Below are 25,043 nucleotides of genomic sequence, written 5' to 3'. Positions count from 1 at the left end.
ATAAAGGGAAAAACAGTGACTCTACCGTAGGAAATCATGGCAGACACCACATTGCCAAGTATTCAAAGTTAATGTAACCAGTCGTAAGACATATCAGCACCCTATATTTACTGACATGGTGCACTGGGAAGAATACAACATCACTTTCTTGGGATTTTTTCCAAAAATGTATAAATTCAACCTAATCATGAGAAAATATCATACAAACTGAAATTGAGAGACATTATGCAAAATAACTGACCAACACTTATCAAAAGTGTCAAGGTCATGAAAGACAAGGAAAGAAAGAAGACCTGTCATAGAATGGAAGACATAACTAAATGCAAGATGTAATTCTAGAGTGGATCGTGGAACAGACACAGACAATAGGGGGAACACTGATGAACTTGGACTAATGTTTACGTTTTAGTTAATAGTATCATCCCAATTTTAATGTGCTTACTTTGATAATTACACTATGGTTATGTAAGTTCTTAACACTAGACGCTGAAATGAACTGTAGAAATAAAATTTCTTTTTTTTGCAGCTTCTCCATAAATCTGAGTATTTTACAATACAGTGATATTGTTTGTCTATGCTGTATAGACTATATGCAGTGTTTTGACCTACAGCCAATATTGAAAACATTAGTATGCCCATACCTTCTTCTTTGCTGTTTTGTTTTTGTTTCTCTCTTACCTTTCTTCCTTCGAGGAACTTGAGTGCCGTGCCAATGTTAGCCACAGCATGGATTCGCTTCATCCGGCGTCCTTGTTCACAAGGCTGTAAAGAGAGGGGGGAAAGAAAGGAATAAGACAAAATCTGCATATTAAAATGTTAGTTATAAGATCTATTTAAACAGATTAAAAATATACTTGAAGAATATTCAAAAGCAACCAAGATTGTTCACTTTCTATAAAGGTTAGCAAATACATAAAGGGGTGTTCCCCATGGCACTCTGGAGATATACTAATTCACTCAATAAAAGCATTCATTCTCAGATTATCTGTTAATGCATTTGCCTTTTAGTCTTCTGTATGTCTAAGAGCAGAAATGCACTGAATTCCTACGTTATCTACTGATACTATCACAAAACTCCTGTGTTTTCTACTGAGATTATCACTCCTATAAGTTAGCAAAGCATGTATATGAAAAATATTCTTGGTCACTCACCATTTTTTCAGTCATCCAAACATGCAAAGATACTAACATTAATTGTGACATTTCTTGATTTGAACGACCAAAATACACGGGGGCACATAAACCAAGGTTAAGAAATAGGATTCTGAGAATGAAATAATGTGTTCTGGCACATGGATACTCAAAGTTATCTATGTTCAAGTTACCAAAATTTATTGTGTACTTTCTCTGCACCACACTGTTAATTTGAAAACTAAAAATTTCAGTGAAGTAGATATTGTAAGCCTCTTTATATTTACAGGAAGTATGCTGTAAGGTTGCATAGCTGGTAAATTGCTCTCTTCCCTAAATGAGAAAACCCTAGAGCTGTAAATGATCTCCTATTAAAACTGAAAACCAAGTATCTTTTCATTTCCAAATAATAGTGTGCCAGGTAGTAATTTTTATAATATGATTTTAAAACAAATATATAAATAGAAGATATATTTCTAAAACAAATATATAAACATATTTTTAAATTTTTACTTATTCTTTACTGAGACCTCTGTCAGACATGACACAGTCTCATCATTGTTCTGTGCACAACCCACTTCTTTAGTTCATTAGTTAATTACTTTAAAAAATGTAAACACACCCAGAATGTGCAACCTAAAACAACTAAGGACCCACTACGAAGTATGAAAGCCATATCCCGAAATATGACCACCATTAATCCCATCCTCCTACGTGACTACACCGAGGGCACCCGTCACACTAACTCCAGTCCAGTGTTTGCCTTTTTATAGATATCCATTTCTTTCACATGCTTTCTTAAAAAGAATGCTTACTTTTTAATTTTATATGAAGAGCATCACTGTATTAATCTTTTCAGACCTACTTTTCCACATAACATTATATTGCTAAGATTCATCATATCATTGCCTTTCACTGTATTTCATCCATTTCAAAAGCTATATAATGTGCTATTTCTATACCCTCCTTCTGATATGAATGTGCTATTTCCAGGTTATTGATATTTTGATATGTTGATAGATTATTCTTGTACTTCTCACCTTTTGTACAAGCACAGTTTCTCTTGGACACGTACCTAAGAGAATTGCTGAGTCAAAGGGAATATGACTTGAATTTGTATCCAAACTATCCTAAAATGATTGCACTACTTTTTACTCTTATCAGCACTGCAAAAATAATCCTGTTAATCTGTATCCTCCCCGCTGTTTGATTTTGACAGATACCTTAAACATATTTTTTAATCGAATGTATGTAAAATGTATATGTACTCTTTTCCATTGCAGTTTGCATTTACATTTCCCTGATCAATAGCAATATGGACTTCTCTTCCTCTGTTCATTGGTGATGTGTATTTCTTCTGTAAAATGCCTTTTCACATCTGTTGTCCAGGTTTTCCTTGGGTTGTTTGCACCCATATTGTTTTGAAGATGTATTTTATATATTCTTGATTTAATCCTTTTTCAACATGAATTGTGAATATCTTCAACAAGTTTGTAACTCCTGCCACTTTTTAAAAAGGTTTTAAATTTTTAAGGTATTCTTAATTTTAATATATTAAATAGAGCAATCTTTTATTGTCAATATTTTTTGTGTCTTATTGAATAATTGTTTTCCTATCCCTGTGTCTAAAAGATATTCACCCATGTTTTCTACTAAGAGTTGAACGTGTTACTGTCAGTAGGTCCTTAATTCATGTAGATATAATTTTTGTATAGGCCATGAAATAAGAATTCAATTTTACATTTTTCTGCTAGAATGAACTTCATTTCCTGTTCCATTTTTTTTATTTCAATAACTTTTAGGGTACAATTGGTTTTCGGTTACATGAAGGAATAATATAGTGGTGAAGTCTCAGATTTTAGTGCACCTGTCACCCAATACTTACTTTTTGATCCTTCACCTGTCTCTTACCCTCATCCTTCTGAGTCTCCAAAGTCCATAATACCATTCTATATGCCTTCATTGTACACATAGCTTAGCTCCCATTTATAAGTGAGAATATACAGTATTTAGTTTTCATTCCTGAATTACTTCGCTTAGAATAATGGCCTCCAGTTCCATCCAAATTGCTGCAAAAGACATTATTTCATTCTTTTTTACGACTGAGTAGTATTCCATGGTCCTATGTACTTATATTTTCTTTATCCACTCATCGGTCAGTGGCCACTTAGGTTGGGTCCATATCTTAGAAATTGTGAATTGTGCTGCTATAAACATCCGTGTGCAGGTGTCTTTGACATAATGACTTCTTTTCCTTTGGGTAGACACCCAGTAGTGGGACTGCTGTATCAAATGGTAGATCTACTTTTAGTTCTTTAAGAAACCATACCATTTTTCTTTTTCTTTTCTTTCTTTTTTTTTTTTTTTGAGACGGAGTCTCGCTCTGTCGCCCAGGCTGGAGTGCGGTGGCGTAATCTTGGTTCACTGCAAGCTCCACCTCCCAGCTTCACGCCATTCTCCTGCCTCAGCCTCCCCAGTAGCTGGGACTACAGGCACCCGCCACCATGCCCAGCTAATTTTTTGTATTTTTAGTAGAGATGGGGTTTCACCGTGTTAGCCAAGATGGTCTCGATCTCCTGACCTCATGATCCACCCGTCTCGGCCTCCCAAAGTGCTGGGATTATAGGCGTGAGCCACCGCGCCCAGCAAGAAACCACACCATTTTTCCATAGAGGTTGTTTTAATTTACATTCTCACCAGCAGTTTAGAAGCATTCCCTTTATACCACTTCCAAGCCAATATCTACTGTTTTTGACTTTCTAATAATGGCGATTCTTGGAGGGGTAAGGTGATATCTCATTGTGGTTTTAATTTGCATTTCCTTGATGATTAGTAATGTTGTACATTTTTTCATTTGTATTACTCATTTGTATACTGTTTTGAGAAATATCTATTCATATGATTTGCCCAATTTTTGACGGTATTGTCTTTTTTCTTGCTGATTTGTTTGAGTTCCTTGTAGATTCTGAACACTAGTCCTTTGTCAGATGCATAGTTTGCAAATATTTTTTCCCATTCTGTGGGTTGTCTGTTTACTCTGATGATAATTTCTTTTGGTGTGCAGAAACTTTTTAGTTTAATTAGGTCCATTTGTCTATTTTTATTTTTGTACATTTGCCCTTAGGGTCTTAGTAAAAAATTATTTTCCTAGGCCAATGTCCAGAGATTTTTTTCTAATTTTTTTTCTAGAATTTGTATGGGGTTTCAGGTCTTAGATATAAGTATCTGAGCCAACCTGAGTTGATTTCTATATAAGGTGAGTGATAGAGATCCAGTTTCATTCTTCTACATGTGACTATCCAGTTTTCCCAGCACCGTTTATTAAATAGGATGTCTTTTCTCCAACTGATGTTTTTGTATGCTTTGTCAAAGATCATTTGATCCTAAGTATTCATTTCTGAGTTCCCTATTCTGTTCCACTGCTCTATGTATCAACTTTTATAACAGTATATCATGCTGTGTTGGTAATTATAGCCTTGTAGTATAATTTGAAGTCAGATAATGTGATGCCTCAGATTGTTCTTTCTGCTTAGGATTGTTTTAGCTCTTTGGGGTCTTTTTTGTTTCCATGTGAATTTTAGAATTGCTTTTTTCTGGTTCTGTGAAAAATGATGTTGGTATTTGGACAGTAATTGCATTGAATCTGTAGATTTCTTGGGGCAGTATTGTCATTTTCACAATATTGATTCTTTCAATCCGTGAGTATGTGTTTCCATTTGTTTGTGTCATCTATGGTTTCTTTCAGCAGTGTTTTGTAGTTCTCTTTGTAGAGATCTTTCATCTCCTTGATTAAATATATTCCTAGTTTTTTTTCTTTTGCAGTTATTGTAAAAGGAATTGAATTACCGATTTTATTCTCAGCTTGGTTGCTGTTGGTGTAGAGCAGTGCTACTCACTTGTGTACACTGATTTTGTAACCTGAGACTTTATTGACTTTGTTTATCAAATCTAAGAATTTTAGAGGAGTCTTTAGGGTTTTCTAGGTATCCAATCATATCATCAGCAAAAAATGATAGTTTGACTTACTCTTTTCCAAGTTGGATGCCCCTTATTTCATCTTCTTACCTGATTGTTCTGGTTAGGACTTCCAGTAATATGTTTAAAAGAAGTGGTAAAAGTGAGCATCCTTGTCTTGTTCCAGTTCTCAAGGGGAATGTTTTCAACTTTTCCCCATTCAGTATGATGCTAGCTGTGGATCTGTCATAATATGGCTTTTATTATTTTGAGGTATGTCCCTTCTATGACTAGTTTGTTGGACTTTTTATCATTAAGTGATGCTAGATTTTACCAAATGCTTTTTCTGCATTTATTGAGATGCCCATACAGCTTTTGTTTTTAATTCTGTTTGTGTGATGTATCACATTTATTGACTTGCATATGCTAAACCATCCCTGTATCCCTGTGATGAAACCCACTTGATTATGGTGTATTATCTTTTGATATGCTGTTAGATTCAGTTTGCTGGTATTTTGTTGAGGATCTTTGCATCTATGTTCATCAGGGATATTGACCTGTAGTTTACTTTTTTTGTTATGTCATTTCCTAGTTTTTGTATCAGGTTGTCACTGGCTTCTTAGAATGAGTTAGGGCGGATTCCCTCTTTCTTAATCTTTTGGAATAGTTTCAGTAGGATTAAAACCAATTCTTCTTTGAATGTCTGGTAGAATTCAGCTGTGAACCCATCTGGCCCTGGGCTTTTTTTGTTGGCAATTTTTCTATTACTGATTCAATTTTCACAGGTTGTTTTTAGTCTGTTCAGGGTTTCTATTTCTTCCTGATTCAACCTAGGAGAGTTGTGTGTTTCCAGACATTTATCCCTTTCATATAGATTTTCTAGTTTGTATGCATAGAGGTGTTCATAGCAGTCTTGAGTAATGTTTTGTATTTCTGTGGTGTTGGTTGTAATGTCTCCATTACCATTTCTAATTGAGCTCATTTGAATCTTCTCTCTTCTTGGTCAATCTAGCAAATGGTCTATCAGGCTTGTTTATATTTTTAAAGACCCAAGTTTTTTGTTTCATTTATCTTTTGTAGTTTCTGTTAGTTTGTTTCAGTTTAATTTAGTTCAGCACTGATCTTTGTTATTTCTTTTATCCTACTAGGTTTGGATTTGATTTGCTTTGGTTTCTCTAGTTCCTTGAGGTATGATGTTAGGTTGTCAATTTGTGATTTTTCAGACTTTTTGATGTAGGCATTTAGCACTATAAACTTTCCTCTTAGCACTGCTTTTGCTGTATCCTAGAGGTTTCGATAACTTGTATCACTATTACCATTCATTTCAAATAACTTTTAAATTTCCATCTTGAATTCATTGTTAATCCAAAAATCATCAGGAGCATACTGCTTAATTTTCATGTGTTTGCATAGTTTGGGGGTTCCTTTTGAAGTTGATTTCTAGTTTTATTTCACTGTGGTCTGAGAAGATACTTGAGGTAATGTTGACTTTTTAAAATTTATTGAGACTTGTTTTGTGACTTATCATATGGTCTATCCTGGAGAATGTTCCATGTGTTAACGAGAAGAATATATATTCTGCAGTTCTTTGGTCAAGTATTCTATAAATATGTGTTAGGTCCATTTGTTCTGAGTGTAGTTTAAATCCACTGTTTCTTTTTTTACTTTCCACCTCAATGATCTGTCTAGTGCTGTCAGTGAAGTGTTGAAGTACCCCACAATTATTTTGTTGCTGTCCATCTAATTTCTTAGGTCTAATAGTAACGTTTTATGAATCTGGAAGCTCCAGAGTTATACACATATATATTGAGAATTGTAATATCATCTTGTTGATTTTGTCCTTTTATCATTACTTAATGACCTCCTCTGTCTTTTTTTACATTGTTTCTTTAAAATCTGTTTTATCTGATATAAGAATAGCTACTCTTGTTCACTTTTGGTTTCCATTTGCATGGAATATTTTTTCCGCTCGTTTATCTGGAGTTTATAAAATTCCTTAGGTGAGTCTCTTGAAGAAAGCAAATATTTTGGTTTGTCATTTTGTTATCCATTCTGCCAATCTGTATCTTTTAAGTGAAGCATTTAGGCCATTTATGTTCAAAGTTAATATTGAGACAAGAGGTTGCAGTCATCATGTTGATTGTAACCTACTTTATTAGTTATGTTATTGTTTTATAGACCTTGTGAGTTTTATGTTTTCAAGAGGTGCATATCTACCTTCTGTTTCAAGGTTTAGAATTTCTTTTAGCATTTCTTGTAAGGCTGGCCTGGTAGTGACAAATGCTCTCAGCATTTCTTTGTCTGAAAAGACTATTTCTCCATCATTTATGAAATTTAGTTTTCCTGTATACAAAATTCTGGGTTGACAATTATTCTGTTTCAGGAGGCTAAAGATAGGACCCCAATCCCTTCTGGCTTGTTAAGTTTCTTTTGAGCTGTTCCACTTATTGAACACTTCCCCACTCTCCACACCCATATCTGATAACCTCCTTTGACATATACTAAAGTTCCATTCATGCCTTGGCTTGTTTCTGGACTCTATGGTATTTGTCAGTATGCTCATCTCTGTACAAAGACCACACTGTCTAAAGTGATACAGTTTCATTGTAAGATCTGATATCTAGTAGGACAAATACTTTCTCCCTGCTTTTCTTCTTCAGATGTATCCTGCTAAGTGAGAAAGATACAAACATTTATTTTATTGTTCCACCACATATTTGCATCTATTTTCACACAACTTAACCTATTATAATATAATTATTATGCCTATTAGGCTATAATCTCTTTGAGAGCACTGACTATATCTCATTCATCTGTGTTTCTTAGAGGGCACAAGATAGTGTCTTATCCATAATAGGGACTCTAGAAATGTTAGTTGAATGATTATTAGACAATGACAAATACCATTGGAGAATTGAGTTCTACTCTAAATATATGATCAATGACTAACAGAGTCACCTGGTGGACATGCAGGGAAATCTGACACTCAAGATTTTCTGAGCATCCATCATTCATTTCTAAATGGATTATTACCCTTCTCTTGAAAGGCAAAGTGTTCAAGAGTCTTTTGCAAAAATACTGTTCAGAAGGTTAATAACACAGATAAAAAAGAAGTTTCTCTACAGCCCTTAATCTCTATTCATATTGCTTCTATTCTTTCTAATGTTTCAATAGTAATTCCTCATGTTCTTAAAAACAACTCTTAAGTGCAGTATTAAATTTAGTTTTCCTATGTTTATGTGCAATTGCAGCTAAGTAATTACTTACCCATTCAAAGAACAAATGTTTCACAAATAACATTCAAGGGATGTAGAAAAATCCAAGAATAAGAATTGTAATTTTTTATAACTCCCTAATACCTTAAATAAAATCATAGACAAGGGAGTCACAATAGGCTACGAAAGGGTACTAGGATATTGAAATTCTACTCTTACCCTAAGATGCTGGCACAATAGAAAGAATGTGAAGCCATTTGGTCACATTTCTCAGATGATCATGATCAGATCCAGAATCCTGACCTAAGTGAACTGTGACATTAAGTATAGGGTTCTCAGTAAGGTTCTATTGCACAATTACATTCCTGAACAATATTGACACTCCTAAGGGAAACACTCTTGCCCATATTGTCCCTTTGAAAAGCTCTAAAAGAATGCCTAGGATGCTCAGACCTTTAAATGATGCTCTTCATCTTAGTGTGGTCCTGAACAATAATACATACATTCAAAAAATTTAAATAACCTTTACCACAGCATATTTATAATTTCAGAATGATTTTATTTTATGTAATTCAGACTCTTGAAGAATTCAATATAAATAAATAATAAAGGTTAAATCAGAAACTGCCGTTCTATGCACCAGTTTCCCTACCTGTTAAATGAGAATGCTAAGATTTTTTCCTGAAATTCCTGCTAGCTTTAAGATCCCATAATTCTAACTATATCTGAATGAGTAGCGTACTTAAAACAGTAGTAGGGTTGTCATGTCAAAAATATATGCTTTTTTTCTAGAATAATTTAGCCTGGCAGTTAAATGCCCATCAAGATTTCTGTATACTGTATTGTACTGTCAAGTATAACGGCAGATTGTAATGACACTTAGAATGACACATAAACTTCTTGAATACCCACATGAATATTCATATAAAGATTCCTTTACCCATCAAGAAAATAGCTTAATTCAGGAGGATATGTCTAAATGACCAGTTATATCAGGTAATCAAGAGAGTATGTATTTCAGTCTAACGACTCCCACATCCTAATGCTTATCTAGTATCTTTAGCTCATGCATATGCCTATACACATTCCAAATTGCCTGTTCATCTATGTCTAGCTTGATTTCTTCCAAAGCAGAGCTTGAGACAAGCTCTTGGGTGCATGTAGCTTACTAGGGAGGTGATCCCAGGTAGCAAGAATAAGGATGTGTGGAGAGCGAGATGGGGAAGGAGCAAAAGCTAACAAAGGATGTGCTATTAAGGGTTACTGTTATTGGCAACTGGAACTCGATCCCACTGGTGACCCTACAGGAACTCTATAAGATATGTGTAAAACATGCCTCAGAATCACCTGTCTCAGAATTACCCTAAGAATTTTAGGGTGGAGCATTTATTCATAGACTCCCATATCCATTGGTTGAGGGTCCCTTGGTACCACTAACTCCCCAAAACTTCAAAGCTGCTCTGTGCAACTTGTGCCTTTAATAAAAGCCCTGAGGCAGAAAGCCAGACAGATAACTGCCAGTGCTTGAAGAAAGAAGCTGTCAGACTATATGGGAATGTCTACCACTGATGTAGCTGAGATGAGACATGGGGTGCCAGAAGCATCTGCTACCTGGGAATCCAATTACATAAATGACTGATGCAAAATTATTACCAGTTTATGTTTTTCAACAAACAATTCTTAAAAAAGCTATTTGAGGGCTCCCTGTACAAAATGAATGGAAATTAATTTTAAAGAGGTAAAAATCCTCTTTTACAAACTTAGTTATCCAAGTAATAATGACTGTGTCATTATTGCCAAGATACAAGTGATAAAGAAAAAAAGGGACTTTCAATTTTGGACTCTTGTGTCTAGTGTGTTATCTAACGTCTTGAAAATTTTTTCCTGAATTCCTTTTTCCAAATTATGGTAAACATTATTTAAAAATAATTTATGTTTACGAACTACTTACTGCTCTACTACTCTGAAATGAAAAAGAGATAAGCAAGAAAAAATATTTTATTATTTGACAATGTAGAAAATACACTTTCTAGTACACTGTTAATGTTGTTTTTCACTCTGCTGGTTCCACAGCACATAAAAACAACTCTGAACAGGGTGTTCTTGCTACAAATGATGGATGATGGATGATGTCAACAAGAATATGAAAAATGCCACACTGGTTTCCAGTTTAATTTTTCAACAAACAACTATATAAATACACAGATATGGACCAACATTTCTTTCTAAATGGAAGACAAACACTTAAAGTGAGAGATCTGGTAATTTGCAACTAGCTTCTTGTATACCATATAGATACAATGGTTAATCATGTTAAGTTACTGATGAAGTTCTTTACTCTTAATTGTCAGGTTGTTATTATAAACATAACGTTTCAAATGCACTAGGGGTTTGCAAGAACAAGAAGGGAAATATATTCCTTGCACTTAGAAGTAGAAGTGTAAGCAGACCAGTGTTTCCAGTATACTACCAACCACAACAAATAACTTTTTTTAGATGGGCAGCACATATTAGCACTCTCAACTCCACAGTCCCCAAATTCCAAATGGAAACAATTTGACAAGTATGATAACATAAAAATATTCTTACCAGCTTCTGCCCAGACAGGACCTCCAGAAGGGCAAGCAGTTTAACACCATCTTTCATGTCTTCAAAAAGATCATCCACCACCATTGGAGGTTTTCGCTGTAAAAGCAAAGAGGAATAAGTGCAGAAAATATCTCTTCCCTCTCTATTTCTCTCTTTCTCTCTGTCTCACCTTTGTTACTTATGCTGGTGAAATCTGTAGGAGAAGCTTCTATATACTTTAATTCTTTATTTTGGATTGAGTTGCCAATTGCCTTTTGATGACTGTGAGAATAAAACAATCCAGCGGAGATAAAACTCAATATTCAAAAACCTCAGAAGATTTAATGCTTGAGCCTTAATGTATGTACCAGCTTCTTTCTAGAAAGTGATTTTTGAAGGGCAGGATGTTGTGGGATAAGGCAACAAAAAGAGGGTACTATCAACCTAAAAGATAAGAGAGAGATTATAGCGGGACATAAAAGCAGAGCAACAGCTGCATGGACCAACCTCAGCCTCACTCTGTGCATGCCACACTACTAGGGCTTAACAAGGTGCAGCCCTTCTATAGGACATTCTCACCGCAGCAACCTCATTAGCTCAGTGATCTGCTGGAGAAGCACTGTTGGCATAGCTAAGGTTGCAGGTTCAATCTTCCCGTGGGTTAGTTAGCTGTTATGTTGTGTTTTACAGACTGATGAATCTAGCGAAACTTCTTTCAGTGTGCCATTGAACCCAAATTATCATAAGCACAAGAGTACAGACAGATCAGTGCAAATCCATCACTCCTGCTGGAAGAATAAGCCAAAGCCCACATTTAATTCATGGAGCATCTTTTTTTTATGAAGGTTATTAAAATACTTAATATACTGGAATTCATCAAACATTGAATTAGGGTCTCTCTTGGCTCAGGAGAAAGTAAAGAAGCCATTGTGCCAATGTTGATGGTCAATAGAGGGGAGGTGTTCACTGATTTATCACAGAATCAGGATTTGTTTTCCATTTAGCATCTGATTTCAAACTTTATAGTTTTCTGATTCTTACTGAATCTTATTAAAGGCCTAATGTTCAATTCTTGACTTTCAATTGTCTTTCTTTCTTTAAAAAAGAATGTGTTCTATCTAAGAGGTTTAACACCAAATATTTGGTTGAAATGTGACTTTCTTTCTCTACCAACTGATGTAGAACATTTATATTTCTCTTATGACTGCATGAATTATAATGCCTGAGCAGTACAATTCTAATTTAAAATGTATTTTTCTCTCATTATAAAGTGAGCAGTTGAACACATTTTGTTCTCATGCTGTGAAATGCTTGTTGAAAAATAACAGAGTTTTCATTTTTGATCATTCTCTTTCAAATTCCATCATTCACGCTGCTTCTTACTTATATAGCAAAAATGTAATAGTGACTTTATATTCTAAGCACATAAATAAAATTAATCAGAATAAAAGAAGCCATTACAAAGAAAACTATTTGGTGCAATAAGAATAAAAATTATTGTCTTAGCCATATACAGTCATTAAAAATGCAGTCTATCATTCAAAGTATCCACTTGTACCCAAATTATTTAAATCAAGCAAAACAATGAGGAACAAGTTCATAAATGTTTGATATATTCAGTGAGCAAATGCAAATAAAATTTTTCATGCATTGTTATAAATATGCAAAAAGTAAGGAAAGCAGGGAATTCTCATGAAATAATAAAGATTTCAAGAAATTTTACACCCAAAAATGATAAAATGCATGCCTTCATCTGTTTTGATTTTAAAAATACACAGGTATCTGCCACTTTGAGGAACATGTCCTCTCACCTCACTTCTGCCTCTCTTCTTTCCCTCCTCTATTGCTACTCATGCTGCACATGCTTTCCTTTTTCCTCCAGCTGTTCCCTCCACAAGGCTCCAGAATTGGCCTTCCGATCAGCAGTGACAGCTGAACAGCTCAGCAGCCCACTGGCCTCTCTGCATGGGACATTGCGGATACCATTCTCTCCCTGATCTGTTCCTACCCAAAACTCTGTGACCAGACTGCCTAGTTCACAGGCCTTTCTCTTTCTTTCTCCTCTCTTCTTCCTAACTGTGGTCATTGACCACTCAATCCTGAGTCCTTTGTTCTTTACAATTTTTTTTCTGCTTATATATGTCTCTTAAATCCGGGTAAGCGACCTCTCCTAAACTTTGTCAAACATGTGGCAGGCACTTCATATCTATTGCTGGCTTGCTGGCTGATTGATTGAATGAATGAATGAATGAATGTAAACATTGTGTGAAACCAATAAACAGCCTTTATTACACCAGAATAAAAAAAAAAAATTAGTAATTACTGGACAAGTTTTGCCATCCCAGTTTGTATAAGGTATTGTTTATATACACCAAACAATCAATTAAGGGGAACTTTACTATGATGACTACCTCACATTTAATTTTTGGAACAATATTTTAATAGAAAATCTTTCAGCTAAAATATTTCTCCTGTCACATGTACAAATATCTATACCGCCAATATGGTGACTTTGGTAAGACTTGGGTCACAGTGTTGAAGGTCAAAAAGGAGACTTAGAGATGTAGATAATTTATTGGATCTTGACTTAATGGAAAATATAGATAGACATCTATCAAGCACTTTTCAAGACCACAATGATCTTTATTTATTAATGGGAAATTGTGGTAAGCTCTCTTTTTTGTACAATATTTGAGGAAATTATATTCTCTTCTGGCCTTCCCAATCCTATTTAGCACGTTCTTCCATGGAAGGAAGCCATGTTCATGCTGAATCTGAGGTGGTTCAAACAATGGGCTTTCTGACTTGGTGATGGGAGAGGGAGATGGGAGTGAACAAGAGGAGAAAGTAGTACTTTCTTCTGTGCCACCCCTTCTAGAAGCTTTCCTCAAACTAGATTTAAACTCGAAGTTCTGGCTCTAGAAGGGTTGCCTGGTCTCAAAATGTCTATCAATTCAGGGAAAATGCACAGGCCTCTGTTGCTGGAGAGTTGACCTTCCCTGGCTACAGCCTTGGTTAACTCATGAGTGTTGCAGACCTCACAGCGTGCTTTCCTCTGTTTCTCCTCCTCCCCCTTTATTTTTGCCATAGGAGCCCCCTTGATAATATGTAATGCGATTCATTCCCTTTCTCTTAGGACTTAAAGGAGAGCAAATATTTCTTCCTGAACCTTATGAAATGTAGGGAAGCACAGTCATCTTTGTTGTAACTTTTACTGACCATTTCCTATATTTTGGGAAAATAATTCGTTCTCTAACATTGTATGTGTGTGAATAACTTGTGTCTCTTTACCAGTCTATAGGTATCAGGATGTATTTAACATCAGGATGTATAAACACTTATCCACCATTTGTTTCATATTTTTATTCATGAGAGGATAGCTATGTTTGCTGTGCTGCATGTCAATTTTATGCCCTGAGAAACAATTATATTCTGAAGGTGAAAAAGATTAAGATAATAATTTGATGAAAAAATTGTACTCAAAATAACTATTTGGTATGTGATATGGTTTGACTCTGTGTCTCCACCACCCAAATCTCATCTCGAATAGTAATTCCCATGATCCCCATATGCCAAGGGAGGAACATGGTGGGAGGTGAATTGGATTATGAGGGTGGCTTCCCCTATGGGTTCTCATGATAGTGAGTGAATTCTCACAAGATCTGATGGTTTTTAAAGTGGCATGTTTTTCCTGTGCTCTCACTTCACTTCCCTCCTGCCGCCTTGTGAAGAAGATGCCTGTTTCCCCTTCGCTTTCTGCCACGATTGTAAGTTTCCTGAGGCCTCTCCAGCCATGTGGAACTGTGAGTCAATTAAACCTCTTTCCTTTATATATTACCCAGTCTTGGGTATATCTTTATAGCAATGTGAAAATGGACTAATATAGTATGAAATGACAATTTCAGAAGTTCTCACATTTAAACATTATATATGAAATAAAAATGTTGGTGCATAAAGGAATTATGACAAAACAGTTCTAGTATAGACTACATATAACATATGAATTCCAATATTCAGTAGGTATTTCTATGTCTTAGATATTATTCAAATTCAGTAGGTGTTTAAGTAAGGATAAAAGGGGGAAGATAATAAAATAGGAAGGGAAGAAAAAATGAATAAAATATTGTTAAACATCTAAATGTGTTGAGCACTATTATGTGGACTCCTACCTGCTATCTTATTTAATATTCACAGCCACTACCTATGGGAACACCACCCTCTCTTGATAAGCAAGGAATCTGAATCTCAGAGACACTAAGTGACTGGGATTAGAGCCCAGGATTTTATACTTTGAGTCACCTTGTTAGACAGGAAGCTTAGTATAAAAATGATGGTATTAACATTAATTTTTCCTGAATAATACACAAACTCATAAGTGTAATCTGTCTTTATTATCAATAGAAAAAGTATTGACCAATCAGCTGAAGTGCCTGCTACTCTACCAAAAACACTAACTTCACTAACTTTTAAATGTGGATTTAAGAAAGACTAAAAAAGTAATAAGAGAAGCATCATATGTACCAACATATGTAACATATACTGGCATGGACACAAGCCAGCTCAAGTCACATCTGTGTCTTGACGTCCCCCAGTGGTCATATTTGTGCGACACTCTATCGTGTTATGTGAGTGACCTGAGCTGCGCCCATGATATTCTTGGGTCCAGAAGATGTCTGGGGTCACATTGTCCCATGGCAGTGACCTAGGGACCAGTGTCATCAGGTCATGCTGCTGAGGTCCCAAGAGCCATTCTGACTCTGTCTTTCTCACAACTGGGTCAGTCAGTGTGTTGCGGGTTCCCAAGAACACTTTCAGGCTTGATGATTCACTAGAAGGACTCAGAACTCAGAAGTGCTGCTGAACTCATGGTTACAGCTTATGACAGCAAAAAGATACAGATTATAATCAGCAAAGCAGAAAGATACATGCAGTGAAGTCCAGGAGAAATGATGCACAAGCTTTCAGAGGTGAGTGACCTTTCCCTTCCCAGTGGAGTCACATGAGGATGTACTTATTTTTCCCAGCAATGACATGTGACAACCCATGTGAAGTGTTCCCAACCAGGGAAGTTCCCCCAAGTCTTAGTGTTCAGGGTTTTTATTGGGGGGGGGGGGTCTATCACATAGGCAAGCAATATCCATGTGACTGACCTCAGCTACTCAGCTCCAGCTCTCTCCCACACCCTCAACCCCAGCAAAAAAAAGTTTTAACCCAAATCACACTGTTAACATAAAAAGATCTGATCAAGGTGGTACAGCATGGCCAAGGCCCCAGGACACACAAAAACTGATGTTCACTCTACATGTAGTGTGGCTCAAGGTATCAGGCATAGAAAACCACGCTATTCAGGCAGAATATTCCGAGGGCTCAGAGGTTATCTCCCAGAAGCCAGTCAAGGTGTATTCTTAAAGATAGGCCCTTCTTTGGAGCACAGAGTCTGAGCACCGCAGGCCTGCTATGTTAGGTCTGTCTTACCCAGTTAGCTTTTCCTTCTTTTATTTTGAGACACCTAGTAGCCTTTCAATGGCTCTTTCTTCTTGGTTAAATCATCTAAAATTAATTTTATTTACTTACAACAAAATAAGGCACAACTGACATGCGTCTAATTTCTTAGTGTGTAAACACTATTCTGAGTGTAACAATTTAAATGTTAGTGTCTCCCCACTTTCACTCACATAAGTGACCAAAAGTAAATTTGTTCTGTAAACCAGAAGTGCATATTTTCAGAAGAACCTAACCTAATTGTATTTTTTTTTTTTTACTAAAATAGTCCTCCTTTATTTGCAGTTTCAATTACCTAGGGTCAACTGTAGTCTGAAAATATTACACAAAATTCCAGAAAGAAACAATTCATAAGTTTTAAATTGCACACTGTTCTGCACAGTGTGATGAAATCTTTTGTTGTTGTTGTTGTTGTTGTTGTTGTTGTTGTTGTTGTTGCTGTTTGAGACGGAGTCTCACTCTGTTGCCCAGGCTGGAGTGCAGTGGTGTGATCTTGGCTCACTGCAACCTCCGCCTCCCAGGTTCAAGCCATTCTCCTGCCTCAGCCTCCCAAGTAGCTGGGACTACAGGTGCCCGCCACCATGCCTGGCTAATTTTTTTGTATTTTTAGTAGAGACGGGGTTTCACTGTGTTAGCCAGGATGGTCTCGATCTCCTGACCTCATGATCCACCCACCTTGGCCTCCCGAAGTGCTGGGATTATGGGTGTGAGCCACCGTGCCTGGCTGTGTGATGAAATCTTAAACTGTCCCTGTCTGGGACATGAATCATCCCTTTGCCCGGGGTTTTCATGCTGTCTACTCAACCTGACCCACCTGCTTGTCACTTCATAGTTGTCTAGGTTATCACATCAACTGCTGCGGAATCACAGTGCCTGTGTTCAAGTCATCCTTATTTTACTTAATAATGACCACAGAGTGCAAGTGTAGTGATGCTGGCAATTTGGATATGCCAACAAGATGCTGTAAAGTGCTTCCTTTAAGTGAAAAGATGAAAGTTCTCAATAAGAAAATGAAAAAAACATCTGAGATTGCTAAGATCCATGGTAGAATAAATCTTTTATTTGTGAAACTGTAAAAAAAGAAAATTGGCTGTCACACCTTAACAAAAGTTATGGCCAGAGTAAATGATAAGTGCTTAGTTAAGATGGAAAAGGCATACATTTGTGGGTAGAGGACATGAACAGAAATGTGTTCTAGTGGACAGTGATCAAGTTCAGTACCATCTGTGGCTTCAGGCATCTACTGGGGATTGAGACAACCCTCTTTTGAATGTAGTTTAACTTTTTAATTTTCAAATGTGCTAAAATACACATAATATAAAATTTACCATGTTAACTATTTTAAGCATACAGTTCAATAGTGTTACATATTTCCACATTGTTGTAAAATTGATCTGCACCATTTTAATTTTGCAAAATTGAAAATCTATACCCGTTAAACAACAACCAGCCATTCCCTCTGCGCTTCAGCCCCTGGCAACTACCATTCTATTTTCTTTTCAATGATTTTGACTACTCCAGATACCTCTTATAAGTAGAATCACACAGTATCTATCATTTCGTGACTGGCTTATTTCATTTAGTATTATGTCCTCAAGGTTTATCCGTGTTGTAGCAGGTGTCAGAATTCCATCCTTTTAAAAAGCTGAATTATATTCCATTATATGGATATACCACATATTTTATATCCATTCATCCATCAATGGACACCTGGGTTGTTTCCATTTTCTGGCTATTGTGATTAATGCTTCTATGAGCATGAGTGTATTAATGTCTCCTCAAGACCCTGCTTTCAATTCTTTTGGATATATACCCTGAAGTGGAATTGCTGAACTACATGTTAATTGTATTTTTATTTTATTTTTTTTAAGAATTGACATACCGTTTTCCATAGTGGCTGCTTTGTGGAAGAATAGAAACCTACTCTGAAATATTACTAGCATGTCATCACTTTATGAGGTACAAATTTCTACAAATCTTCTGCAATCTTAGAATCCCGATTGACCAATATTGTGCAGCTATAAAGTAGATTTTCAGTATTAATAATTTAGTATTTAACAAAGAAAATGATAAAATCACCTGTCTCATGCCAGGACCATCTAGGTCCTCATTTGCCATCATCCATAATCACTTTTAGTCTTCTAGTAAATGCTTTTTCCTCTTGGGAAAAGAGCTCTCAAAACATTTTATCATCAAAAAAAGCTACAACATTATACTTTAAAATACTAAACACATATCCTATGGCTTAGTATTTATGATTGCTGGGTACCCTGTGATACCAATAAAACTGAACCAGAAAATGCTTAGAACAGCGCATTCCACAGTTAAGTATTCACTTCAGTCGAGGCACACACAGTATTGAGCACAGTCAGGGTTGCTCAACAGGATGAAGAGTCATGACCTGAGATAGTGACAAAATTTTCTTTTGCAGAGCATGTAGGGAGGTCCCAAGGCAAGGGTTGACTCTCCATGTGCATTCGGTGCACCCTTGAAACCTCTGTGCACAGAATGACCCATAACTTCTAGAACCAGATAAACCACTACTTCTGGTTTATATAAGTTTCAGGTAGGAATTATTTCACAGGCTAAGAGATTGTATATGGAGAAAAATTCCCATCACAGGGCCAGTCTGGAGTTTTTGCATGTTCTGATGATCATCTTCTGGGTAGGAACAGCAAGTTAAACAACAGCAATATAGAGGAGTGGGAAGGAAGAGAGGCTAACCAGCAGGTATGGAGCAAGTGACCTCCCCAAAGGTTGGCAAAGAACCTTTCACAGTAAAATGTATCAGAATGCCAACATATCCTTGGGCCAGATCAAGTAAATCATGATTATAACAAATATGTATCAGAATGCCAACGTATCCTTGGGCCAGATCAAGTAAGTCATGATTATAACCACTGACAGTAGTCAAATAAAATTAATGTCCAACAGTTTTTGTCATTTTATTCAGAAAATCTAATTGAATGTTTCCAAAATCTTCAAAACAAAATGTAGTAATTTAAAAATTTTATGTGTAATTTGCTTCTCTTTCACTCCCTTTATAACAGCACTATTGTGATCATTTTCCACTTCTGCTTAGCAAAGGTGGGAAGGTCGTTCCCATTCTTTTTTGTTTCCTGTGACAGATAGCATAATCCTTTCCACTTCCTCGATTATTTAATTCAATTCTGAAAAAATACACCAAAAGCAATAACTGCCCTCCAGCTCAGCTCTAAATCTGCTTGGAAAACTCAGCTCTTAACAATTTTCAGATGAAATAAAGTTTGTTTTACTATATAGTATAAAAGAAGCATATTCTCCAAGTTATTTATTTGGTACAAGTTGGGGTTACCCTTGACTCCTCTCTTTTGCTCACACTCAGTATCTGATCCATCAACAAATCTTGTTGGCTTCATTTTCAAAATTCTTCCAGTATCTAACCACCTCTCATCACCTCCACTGCTACTATCTTCGTCAAAGTCACCAGTACCTTGGCTGAATGGCTTCAATAACCTCTAACTTATCTGCCTCCTTCTGCCTTTGCTTCTTTTCAGTCTATGTTCAGCAGAAGAGCTTCTTGATCTTTACTGTCTCTCTCACCCATTAGGATATTAGCTTCATAATCAGACGGTTATTACTTTTTCTTTTTTCTGTTTTGGTCACTGCTACATTTTCAGCACCTATAATATTCCCTAGCTTATTAAACAGCATTTTAAAATATATATTGAATAAATGTATGATAAATAAAATATATTTCTGATTGGGCATGGTGGCTTACACCTGTAATCCCAGCATTTTGGGAAGCTGAGATGGGTGAATTATTTGAGGTCAGGAGTTCAGGACCAGCCTGGCCAACATGGTAAAACCTCGTCTCTACTAAAAATACAAAAACTGGCTGGACATGGTTGTGGGCACCTGTAATCCCAGCTACTCAGGAGGCTGAGGCAGGAGAATCACTTGAACTTGGGAGAAGGAGGTTGCAGTGATCTGAGGCCATGCCACTGCACTCCAGCCTGGGCAACAGAGCAAGACTCCATGTCAAAAAAATAAATAAATGAATAAAGTAATATATTTCTAAAGAAGGAACTTTGACAAATATTAATATTAGCAAAATGTTTATTAATCTGCATAAACTTTGTGAGATCTAGATCTTTGTTATCCATAAACTAATATGTTCTATAAATGAATTAAAAAATGCTATTCATTTTGAAATGGGGATTTTCCTTTGCGATGTTTTAATTACTCATTTGGAAGTAACTAATTCATTAGAATGTTTAGGGTTAACAAATTAAAGTGGGTTTATTCCAAATGTCCATCTGTGACAGACTGGATTAAGAAAATGTGGCACATATACACCATGGAATACTATGCAGCCATAAAAAAGGATGAGTTTGCGTCCTTTGTAGGGACATGGATGCAGCTGGAAACCATCATTCTTAGCAAACTATCACAAGAAGAGAAAACCAAACACCGCATGTTCTCACTCATAGGTGGGAACTGAACAATGAGATCACTTGGACTCGGGAAGGGGAACATCACACACTGGGGCCTATCATGGGGAGGGGGGAGGAGGGAGGAAGGAGGGATTGCATTGGGGAGTTATACATGATATAAATGATGAATTGATGGGTGCTGACGAGTTGATGGGTGCAGCACACCAACATGGCATAAGTATACATATGTAACAAACCTGCACGTTATGCACATGTACCCTAGAACTTAAAGTATAATAAAAATAAAAAATTAAAATAAAAAATAAAAAATAAAAATAAAAAAAAATTAAAAAATTAAAAAAAAAAAATAAAGTGGGTTTATTTTTTCCCCAGCTTTATTAAGATATAGTTGACAAATAAAAATTGCATTTATTTGTTATACAAGATGATCTTTTGGTATGTGCATACAATGTGAAATGACTAAATCAAGCTAATTAACATATCCATCATCTCACCTACTTATCGTAGCTTGAGAAAAACAACTAAAAAATTATTTGGGGGGGTGAATTATTGCATTTACCTTTTCCTCTTTGCTTCTTTATCTTCCTGTCTGAGCTCATTAATAGTCTTACCAAAGTGCGTACAAGGAAACAGATGGGAGTAAAATTCTATTCGGAACATGTTTCCATGTTATCTTTCAGCACTGCTGGTGGAAAGACAACTAAAGAAGATGAAAGCCACCACTAAAGTGATATTTTATGACTCTAAAGATGTCATTTAAATTCACGATTAGTATGAATTTTTTTTTTTAGAAAAAACATGGAAAATCCAAAATGTTCCTTTTAAAAGACAGCATGCATCTAACTTGGTATTAAAACAAAATGTGCTCTTAATGAAATCTGTTATAGGTTGAATTGTGCCTACTCACCAGAGATATGTTGAAATCTTAACCCCCCAAAATGCTGCAGAATGTGGCCTTATTTGGAAATAGAGTCTTTAGAGAGGTAATCAAGTTAAAATGAGGTCATTAGCATGGGTCCTAATCCAGTATGACTAGTGTCCTCATACAGTGGGGTAATTTGGACACAGACATGCACAGAGGCAGAGATTGAAATGATGCAGCTACCCAGAGACTTAGAAGGAGCCTGGCCTTTGAGCCTCCAGAACTCTGAGATCAAACAAATTTCTCCTTTTAAGCCACCCAGTATGTGGTACTTTGTTATGGCAATCCCAGCCATTAATGGGGAACCTAAATAATGTTTTATAAAATTTTTTTTCCTGCAGTTTTTCTAAAAAGTGAGAAGATGTTCGTATCATGCCTGAGTTCATCCCAAAGATAGTATTGAAAATGTTCAGTGCCTTTTGTTGATGGCTCCATAAATTTAAGGCTGGCAGAAGGATAAAGGACTGCTCATTGCATATTGAAAAGAAGCTCCATTTGTAGAAACACTAAAACATGGCTATTTGAGATCTGTTCTTCCTCAAAGGGCTTAGTGACAAGCAATCTATTTATCTCACAGTCAAATACCATAAAGATTGAATCAAGGGTGTTTAAATAAAAATATAACATTCCATTCTATCTGATAAAATGAGAGAAAATATGAAACTGCAAGCATTTGATAATAGAAAAAAATCAACATAAATATTAAGATTGCTTACATATGTCTAATTTAAAAATCTAACTTTTTACAAAGGGTTTTTTAAGATTGTTCCATTTGGGTGGCTTAAATACTAAATAACTACAACAGTCTATGAATCTTATATAAAACGTAGGAATTTTTTGAAGATCAATTTTAAAATGTGAAAGAAGCATTTTTAACTGTCAAATTTTAAATATATTCATCATAACATAACTTCTTTGCCTATGCAAGGACTATGCCGTTAGGCTAAGACATCCATGGTCATTAGGTGAGAATTCCTTCAAATTCAAGTCCATGCCACCTCTGTCTTCGTCTCTCTGCCTTTCTCAAAGTTAGGCACAGCCACACCCACTTTCCTATTCCCAATGCTAGTCTCAGAGAAGGGGCGATATCTCTGCTCTGGAACAAACCTACACCCTCCACCTCTGCTCTTGATTTCTTCTCTCATTCTACCTTCTCGGGAGCCTTGTTCCTTCAGAATTCCATTCCTTGACTTCTTTTTCAGCCTCTCCTTCTCTACAAGCTTTTGATCATTCCCTTCTATACAGATGCAAGCTCAAGATCACCCTTTTTTAAAACAGCTTTTACCAAATCCAATGTTCTGCACCAGCTAATCCTCTATCTCATGAACACGTAATATTTATTAAGTGTACTAACATCCTTACCTCTCATTTACTCATCTGCTCACCAGAGTCTAGTTTCTACTATAACATGGCCACTCCCCGTGGTGGCCAATGACTTCCAAACCGCCAAATCGAATGGCTTCACCTTTACCAACTAATTTCTCCTTCTAAACTGAATTTCCTAGCTTTTCCCCCAAGACTCTTGTATTCCCTATATCTGTGAATAATCTTAATCATTTGCTCAAGTCAGAAATCTAGAAGTCATTCTTGATTCCTTCCCCTCCAAGATTCCAATTAATTACTCAGTTCTATCAAGTCCACTTCTAAACACCTTTTCATTCTATACACTTTTCTCCATTTCTCCACCACTACTTTAGTCCAAGCTGCCCTCACCTCTCATCTGACTTACTGCAAGCTCACTCCGTCTTCAGTCTTTCTTGTTCCTGCTCTAATTCAGGAGATATATATATATATATTCAGGGTCAGAATGATCATTTTATTCTCCTGCCTAACATTCTTTCATGTCTTCCACTGCCCATAACACAATGTCCAAACTATTTTAATGACTGGCCTTTGACCGATTCTTAGTTTTCTCTGTTACTGCCCCGTTCTTGGTGATATGTTTTGGCTGTGTCCCCACCCAAATCTCATCTCGAATTGTAGTTCCCATAATCCTCACATGTCATGGGAGGGACCCGATGAGAGGTAACTGAATCATGAGGGAGATTACCCTCATGCTGTTCTTGCAATAGTGAGTGAGTTCTCATGAGATCTGATGGTTTTATAAGGGGCTTTTCCCCTTTTGCTTGGCACGTCTCCTTCCTGCTATCACGTGAAGAAGGACACATTTGCTTCCGCTTCTGCCATGATTGTAAGTTTCCTGAGGCCTCCCTGGACATGTGGAATTGTGAGTCAATTCAACCTTTTTCCTTTATAAATCACCCAGTCTCAGGCATGTCCTTATAGCAGCATGAGGACAGACTGTTATACCTGGAATCTACACTTTCAGATATTCTGAACTGCTTTCCTTCCTTTTCCTGTACCATGCTTTCTACCTCTCCACTTTTGAAAGCATTCGTTCTTTTACCTACCCAACCCTAGGACCTTTCTTAGACCCAGCTTAAATGTTTCCTCCTCTGAAAGTCTCTTGATGCCCTTCTTCGGATTACCTGTGTGGCTGGCTGTGCTTGTCATGTGTTCACTTGTCACCTTGCATGTCCCCTGTCATAAACTCACCACACACACTTCTTTGTGATTGCTTTTCCCCTCTGCTAGATGATCAGTACCATGATGGCACAGTCTGTATCTGCCTTTGTTCATCACTGTATCCACAATTCCTAGCACATAACAGGTGTTTAATAAGTATTTACTGAATGAATAACTAAATAAACAAATGCAGCATGGGAGGATAACACAATGATCGGTTCCTGTTAAGGACTGAATGTTTGTGTCCCCCCAAAATTTATATGTTGAAACTTTAACTCTCAGTGCAATGATCTTTGGAGGTGGGGTCTTTGAGAGGTAATTAGGTTTAGATGAGGTCATGAGGTTGGGCTCCCCACAATAGGATTTATCAGTGTCCTTATAAGAAGAAGAAGAAGACACAGAGAGAAGGCAGCCATCCATCTGCAACCCAGGAAGACAGCCCTCACCAAGAACTGAATCTGCTGGCACCTTGATCCTGGACTTCCAGCCTCCAGAAGTGTGAGAAACAAATGTTTGCTGTTTAAGCCATTCGGTCTATGGTATTTCATTAAAGCAGCCGGGGCTCACTGACAGTGCCCATGCTTAGGAGTCATAGGATTGAAATCTGTCTTTGTCCTTTACTTGCTATGTGACTATGAGCTTATTAATTAATTCTAAGCTTCTGGTTCATAATCTATAAAATAATAAAAATAATGCATTTTCTTGTGTGAGGATTAAAAAAATAAGAGATAAAGTTGCTAAGGCACTATCATTGGCACGTGGTAAGAATTTAGGAACACGTCTTATCAA

At 36.4% G+C, this 25,043-nt stretch overlaps 1 protein-coding gene across 16 annotated transcripts in view; it reads right to left on the bottom strand.

Moving 5' to 3' along the window:
- The window catches only part of SYNE1 (spectrin repeat containing nuclear envelope protein 1), a 546,282-nt gene that overhangs the window by 418,119 nt on the left and 103,120 nt on the right, over window positions 1-25,043 (bottom strand). For all 16 annotated transcript variants that reach the window (XM_030928648.1, XM_030928649.1, XM_030928634.1 and 13 more), the window contains exons 4-5: window positions 10,890-10,985; window positions 679-762 (exon numbers count right to left, since the gene is read on the bottom strand). In XM_030928648.1, the coding sequence (XP_030784508.1) occupies window positions 679-762; window positions 10,890-10,985 (180 nt within the window). The remainder of the gene's footprint in view (window positions 1-678; window positions 763-10,889; window positions 10,986-25,043) is intronic.

The sequence above is a fragment of the Rhinopithecus roxellana genome, chromosome 4 (assembly GCF_007565055.1).
Source record: "Rhinopithecus roxellana isolate Shanxi Qingling chromosome 4, ASM756505v1, whole genome shotgun sequence".
Lineage (NCBI taxonomy): Eukaryota > Metazoa > Chordata > Mammalia > Primates > Cercopithecidae > Rhinopithecus > Rhinopithecus roxellana.
Note: the sequence above shows the minus strand (reverse complement) of the source record. Positions and strands in the feature narration are given on the sequence as shown.